At 42.6% G+C, this 7,500-nt stretch overlaps 2 protein-coding genes across 2 annotated transcripts in view; both read left to right on the top strand.

The window, feature by feature from the left end:
* Positions 1–7,500, top strand: part of LOC134443149 (NACHT, LRR and PYD domains-containing protein 12-like) — a 343,863-nt gene that overhangs the window by 224,284 nt on the left and 112,079 nt on the right. The window lies entirely within an intron of this gene.
* LOC134443092 (microfibril-associated glycoprotein 4-like) overlaps positions 2,888–7,500 on the top strand; it is a 5,727-nt gene continuing 1,114 nt past the window's right edge. Inside the window, exons 1-3 of the mRNA XM_063193027.1 lie at positions 2,888–2,971; positions 3,622–3,717; positions 6,123–6,219. Coding sequence (XP_063049097.1) covers positions 2,888–2,971; positions 3,622–3,717; positions 6,123–6,219 — 277 coding nt within the window. The remainder of the gene's footprint in view (positions 2,972–3,621; positions 3,718–6,122; positions 6,220–7,500) is intronic.

The following is a 7,500-nucleotide window of genomic DNA, read 5'->3' on the forward strand; positions in this document are numbered from 1 at the left end:
TGCATCTCTGTACTCATGAAAATGTGTTGTTTATTTATTGCAGGGGTGGGGAACCTTTTTCATTCGTGGGACTCACTTCAAATTCCTCCAAGGGCCGTAAAAGTCATCCAAGGGCTGTGCTATGAACACAAACCAGGATTTCCCCCAGCACTTTAGGCCTATATTGAAGGCAGCCACCTTTCTCTATGTCCCCTGAATTAAACTTAATTGTATTGCAAATGTATTTTCTAAGATTCCTTACAAAATATGTCATATTTCGTGTGCATAATATTAAAATTATATCGAGGGCCAGTAAACGACCTCTAGGTTCCCCCACCCCTGATTTGGTACTTTTCCACCATGGCGGACCCATATGAATTCACAGAGAGAAACAAAAGTCCAGGCTAAGTTAGAGGTTATCATGAGGTCAACCATGGCCTCCATTGTGCTACTCAGTGCCGTGTGAATATTTGATTCCTCTTATTCCTCTTCACCGGTTTACGGGAAATGACAGAGTAGAGGGCTGAGAAAGAAGCATTCAGCAGGTGAAATCAAATATGCACAGCACACCTGTGATGGACATTTCTGGAAAATAACAATCAACAACACCTGGTGACTGATGCAATCTGTGGGAGGAGAAAATCAGGTGTTTTTTTGTAAGGGTGTTTCAGCACTTAAATACAAGTGACTCTGGAGGTGCTGGACAGTCGTCAGAGAGGACGTCTGACAGCAAGACACACAGTGGTGATTATTATTATTATTATTATTATTATTATTATTATTATTATTATTATTATTATTATTATTATTTTTACTACAATTCAGCGGGCATCTAAAGCAAGACACAGAGTGGTGACTATTATTATTATTATTATTATTATTATTATTATTTATTTTTATTTTTTTATTGCCTATTATTGTCATGGCATCTGACAACATATATTATTGATTATTATTTCTGATTATTATACTTATTATTATTATTATTATTATTATTATTATTATTATTATACTTATTATTATTATTATTATTATTATTATTATTATTATTATTATACTTATTATTATTATAGCTATTAGGGCATCTGACAACAAGACGCACAGTGGTGAGTTTGATGTGATGGGTGGAGTCCAATGGGATGAGTGGCAGGTGCACAGTGTACATGCAGCAGGCTATTAATTCAACCTTTAAGTAGCGGTTGTCAATGAGGGCTCTAAAGCAATTCAAGCTTTGTTCGTCAACTCCTGTGTGACTCGTATGTTAAGGTGTTGATGTGATGGGTTGCAGATAGCATAGGTGTAAAAGAGTAGCCTAATTGAGTTCGATGCGATGCGTGACAGGGTAACGGATGTTAATGATCAGAGTTCAGCAGTGGAACACATGTAAACCTCCCTAACGAAGGGGTAGCCCTGAGCTATCGGCCTAGACCTTTGGCTCAGCAGTATCGTACCTGTTCCTTCCATGCTGAACTGGAGCAGCTTTAGAAACTGGATTTATTACATTATTTTATTTTTCCAGGGGACCTTGTCAAGGCGGCCACTTTAACCAATTTAAGCCTGATGCTGTGAATACCCTGCATTATAGGCGCCAGGAGCAACATAGACGCTGCATTAAGGCTCATGCAAGATCAGGCTCCCAGCTTTTGAATGCAACTTATTGCATGTTTTTATGTGCTTCGGAGGCTGAGCTATTAAGGTTTTTATGGCTGAGGGCACTTTTTCCCAAACTACATGGTGTAGTGTATTGTGTGATGATAATCGTCTGATGATGAATATTTATCTCATTATTCTAGGTTCACATTTGACTGGCAGACACCTGTTGACCAGTTTGGCAAACTATGATGGTAAGATCAACAGTGATGGACTTATCTCTTCAGCCTATGGGGTTAATTTACCATGGCTAATTTTGACAAAAGCCCTATTCTGACAGGACTAGTTTTATGGGGGGAGGGGGTAAAGTAATATTAACTGGGAAATGTAGTCCCGTCCGAACGCGCCATGTCAGTAAAGATAGCAAAGTAGGGATATGTTGTAAACGTCTGTAACAGTTGGTGCCCAGGTAATACTAACCTTGTGCAAGTACGACTCTATGTAAAGATGTCTGAATAAGTGTATGAACCGGCCATTATATCTTTCTTATCTCTCCGGGCTTGCAAACTTGTTGTAAGCACTCAACTATGTTTGAGGTAGTAGTTCCAAACTGTTTTTAGGCTGTCAAAATCAGGCGAGAAGGTCAAATGTACTCTCCAGATGATACGACATGCATTCAGACACATTAGAATGAATGGGTTAACCATCAGGCAATTTTATTAAAATTGTTCAACAAATGCCTCCATGGATTTGTAATTACAGTATATGCTCAAAAATCAATAATATATTGTGGAGATGGCGCGCATGTGACGACGACAAGACTCATAAAAATGTGGGAAGATTTACCCCTCCCACTTTCTGTTTGTTTACTGAGATATTTTAATCCAGTCCCAATCGGCCATTTCTATCACTGACGTCCTAGGATAAAATCGCAGAACCCCGAGCCAGTACATTAGACTTGCAACACAACCTAGCCCCTAGCCCCTTACACTAGACAACTAGGCTAAAATCTTCACAGAATCTTTACTTTCTGCATATACACATCATGTTAAATATTATCTCTGCACCCCATTCTCTTTCTTCCTCCCCCTCTCTCTTTTGACACCTCTCCTTATTTCCACCTCTCTCTCTCTCACTACCTACTCTCTCTCCCTCTCACTCCACCTTTCCCTCTCACTCCATCTCTCTCTCTCTCTCTCTCTCTCTCTCTCTCTCTCTCTCTCTCTCTCTCTCTCACACACTCCCTAACCACCTCTCTCTCTCCCCCCCTCTCTCTTTTCTCTATATAAAGCGTGCTGCACCCCTCCTCCTGCTGGGTATGGCCATGCTGGCCCAGGGGAACCCAATCACCCAGTACATTGACTGCAAGGACTACTATGCAGATGGCCACAAGACCAGTGGGGTGAGTAGCACCACCTTCCATACGGTAACCCTCTACAGTAGGGTAACCAAGACCTTTTTTGACCCTCAGTGGGGTAACTAACAACACCTTCACCAAACACCCCCATGACCTCATCATAAGCCTCCCAATGCCCCCTTTACCTCCTCATAAGCCTCCCAATCCCCCTCATCATAAGCGTGCCTTAGTAGCCTACTAAAAAATAAAATAGTCCAATGCCCCTCAATGGCAACTGAGCAACCCAACCCCTCTTAGCTGTATCCTTTTCAACGCCCCTGTTCCCCATCTAGGCCTCGCAAACGCCCCCTGGGAGCATAGAAAGTGTGTGTATGTGTGTGTGCACTATCTATCCCATTCATTCGGATTCCACCAACACTGCATTGTAACGCTCTCTCTCTCTCCCTCTCTCTCCTCTTCTCTCTGTCTATCTCTCTCTCCTCTTCTCTCTCTCCCCCTCTGTCTCTCTTCTCTCTCCTCTTCTCTCTCTCTCCTCTTCTCTCTCTCTACCTCTCTCTCTCTCTCTCTCTCTCTCCCTGTGTGTGTGTGTGTGTGTGTGTGTGTGTGTGTGTGTGTGTGTGTGTGTGTGTGTGTGTGTGTGTGTGTGTGTGTGTGTGTGTGTGTGTGTGTGTGTGTGTGTGTGTGATACATATAAGGTCTATGCCATTCATCCAGATGGCACCAATGCCACGGTGGAAGCCTATTGCGAGATGGAGGGCTGTGAGAATAGAGAGGAAGGTGGCGGATGGACTGTGAGTTGCTGCTTGTTGTCTGTTCTTTCTCTTTTCCTTAATGCGATACTGTACCAATTTTGGAAATAAGCCCATTCTACTCTTCAACTTCAGTTAAATGATTGAGTTTTAACCTTCTCCTGTTCTTACAGTCGTTCTTGTAATCTTTTTTTTCCCTTCATTGCACAGACAGACAGACAGAAAGAGAGACAGACAGACAGACAGACAGACAGACAGACAGACAATCACAGACAGACAGATAGATAGATAGAGAGACAGATAGATAGATAGATAGATAGATAGATAGATAGATAGATAGATAGATAGATAGATAGATAGATAGATAGATAGATAGATAGATAGATAGATAGATAGATAGATAGATAGATAGATGGTCTATAAAGACACTAAAAGATGGAGGGTTCCTCAAAGAACAGTCTCTTGCCATTGTGTGGGAACCCATAAAGGTTCTCTGTTGAACCTAGGTTCCCGGCAGAACCCCAAAAGTGCTAGCCTGGTTCCTACCAGACCTCTGTGTGTGGGCTCTGGAGCCCCCTGGTGGCGTTCAACACAGAGGTCTGGGAGCATGTAGCAGGGTTCCATTTCTCAACTCAAAAAATAAGTGGAGCATTTATTGCTTCAATATCAATGGCAGCTCGCATTGTGGGGTCACAGGACATATTATAGACTATATTGAGGCTTTAGAGATTTAGAAAAACATGTTTAAAGGAATTTGTTGATACTGAAACAATAAATGCTCTGATTATTTTTTTTACTGGAGAAATGGAATCCTGCTCCATGCTCCCAGATCTAGTCGTGGAGCTCACAAAGCTGGGCGGTACTACAGGTCGGGCAAGAGCCAGCCAACAAAAGTGCCTCCGCTATGGCAATCTGAGTTTCATTGAGGAACCCTTTCTTTGCCACTGTGGAAGAACCGCTAAGGGTTCTCTGATGAACCTTAAAGATGGCCTCTCAACGTCATTTAATTAATATTGCTGTGTTCCCAATTGTTATTGAATGTGTTACGCGTTGGTCCTGTTTTAAAAAACGTTCTGGTTGCTTTGTTTCAAGACGTTTTTGCAAGCTGGCAAGGTGGCTTGTGGAGAAACGAGAGAGTGTTCCGTGTTTCTCGTGGAAATGCGTCTCTGATTGGCTCACTCCTCCTGCTCTCAAAGAAACGCGTCTCTGATTGGCTCAGTCCTCCAGTTCTTGGAGAGAATGTAATGGGAAACAGAGTCGCCACTTCCCCGGGTGGTACTGCACTATAGGGGCGCCAACGGAGGCGTGCAGGCTCCATTCAGGGCTGTGCTCTTTCGACAGCGACCCCTAGGCGAGCTGCAGGCACGGAGCAACCGGAGTGAGCAGGCTTTATGTATGAGGCTTTGTGCTGTGTGTGTACCTGAGACTAGCAACCAGCTGATAGCTAAGCTAAGCTATGTTTCGGGCCACCAGACGTTGCTTGTTTTGAAAACAAGCAGAAAAAAATTACTCGACATGTTTTTAGATAAATGGGTCGATATGAACCTTTGTGGGCAACGCCTTCTTTCGACGTGACGAAACACAGAAAGGCTTTCGTGATTCGCTCGTTTCTCTGCATTATTTATGTAAATTGGGAAACACCGGGAAACACAGCCAGGAGAGTTGACGCACCGCTATGAGAGCCTTGCAAGTGAGTTTAACTTGGGGTGACCGTCCGATCTTCGAAAGGAGTGAGTAAAACTGAGTTTTATCGGAAGTTGGCCTTTAAAGTTCTCCTTTTAGGGTCTTCAGGGAATCATTGGAGTTCCTCAGGGAACGTTCAGATTCCCCCACGAACCAGCTGTGGGTTCTTTTAGGAAGCTTCACTTTTTTCAAGGGCAGGGCCAGGAATAGAGTGCACATCACCAGTAGTAGTATTACGATAAGCTAGTTAAGCCTTTTCACAGGCTATGTCTTTTTAATGACTATATATATGACCATGTCTTTTCAACTGATAGTGTTCCACTAGCAAACCCTACAGTGTCTCATCCCAACTACCTTTTTATCAGACTGCAATTTTTGACATCTAAGATATGCCCTTGGAGTCAAAATGTGACGTACGCCTCAAAGGCACCCCCTTGTGGCAGCATAACTTCACTGACAGTTAGGTTTAGGGAAAGGTTTAGGTGTAGGCCACATAGTCAGTATGTGGTGTAGTAGGTATACCCTTGAAGTCAAAAATTGCCATCTGGTCAAAGGTAGTCAGACATTGATGATGAACCAGCTTGCAATATGAGGCTATGACATACATAGACAGAAAAGTGTGCAACACACATGAACATGTGTGTGTGTGTGTGTGTGTGCGTGCGTGCGTGCGTGCGTGCGTGCGTGCGTGCGTGCGTGCGTGCGTGCGTGCGTGCGTGCGTGCGTGCGTGCGTGTGTCTGTGTGTGTGTGTGTGTGTGTGTAGGTGTTTCAGAAGCGAATCGATGGTACAGTGAACTTCTACAGGCCCTGGGAGCAGTACAAGGAAGGCTTCGGGAATCCGTCTGGGGAGTACTGGCTGGGTAAGCTAAACTGCAACGGACTATTCTCATGGGATTCATATCATACATTCATAGCTATCCATGTGCTGAATGTCCTCAACCATACATGTTTCTTCAGCAATAGCCTACTAGTAGAGATATTTATCGTCATTAAAGGACCAAATCATTACGTGATAGATATGAGCAACAGAATTGTTTTTTCCTTATCTCTAGGGTAACCATCCTTTCAGAAGGGATGTCCTAAATTTGAAGCTCTTAAGGTAAAGTTGAGGGGGAAATCCAAGATGGCTATCCAAAACGAATCAATGTTACTAAAATGTTGCATTGGACATTATGCCTTTATTGGCAATTTCACTTCATTGCATGTAATGTATATCGGCTGCCTTTGTGCGATACAATATGTGCAATACATTCCATGAAACAATGTTTCTTGTGTCTTATTTAGATTTAAGAAGAATAGAGTCTCAAAAACCATGGCCAAAACAAGATGGCTCTACAATTGAATGTTCTTTTCTGGACTATTGTCTTTTGAACAAACAAAATATAAACCATTTGAAAAACGTGCAATGGGTCATATCTATGTATTTCAAACTTAATTATTTTAAACTTTAGTTTTAGGTGAACACAATGAGCCCTTAAACTGGGCCACACCAATCTGCCCCAATGTGAAACAAAATGGGCAACAAAAATTACAAGATGGTCACAAGGAAACCCAAAAATGATCCTCTGTGTGAGGACACAGTATTCAACGATTGGTTTCTATTGGTCTAATTTGGGACATACGTATACTACAAAGCTGGTTCAGGAGTAAACCAGGTTAAGTTAGAGGAAAATTGTCTAATCTTATAGGACCATGGTAAGAAAAATAAGATTATGTGGCTTCCACATCACTACCCAGCGTTTTCGATGCATTCATCCAAAATGGGCTGGTGGGGCTCGCCAGAGCCATGGAAGTCAGAGTTGTGTCAACCGGAGTACAAGACGACGGTTGGTTACATGATGTGGATTCAAATAATTCTAGCCAGCCTCTTTCTTTTCACAGAGCCACTACATAACAAGCAAAGATGACATAAAAATGAATTACAATGAATAGCAGGTATCTTTGCTGCCTGCACTTTCTGCATTCAACACTCTCTTCCAGGAACTATTTTGGAACTATTTTGGAAGTCTGTGTGTCAAAGGCTCCATGAGCTGCCATCTTTGTGTAAAAAGGAAACATTGAGGTCAATGGGATTGGCTCAACTCTTACTTCCATCTCGGGCTCCCATCCCCCCGAAAAAGTTGTATTTCTTGGATGTAATT

The sequence above is a fragment of the Engraulis encrasicolus genome, unplaced genomic scaffold, assembly GCF_034702125.1.
Source record: "Engraulis encrasicolus isolate BLACKSEA-1 unplaced genomic scaffold, IST_EnEncr_1.0 scaffold_28_np1212, whole genome shotgun sequence".
NCBI lineage: Eukaryota > Metazoa > Chordata > Actinopteri > Clupeiformes > Engraulidae > Engraulis > Engraulis encrasicolus.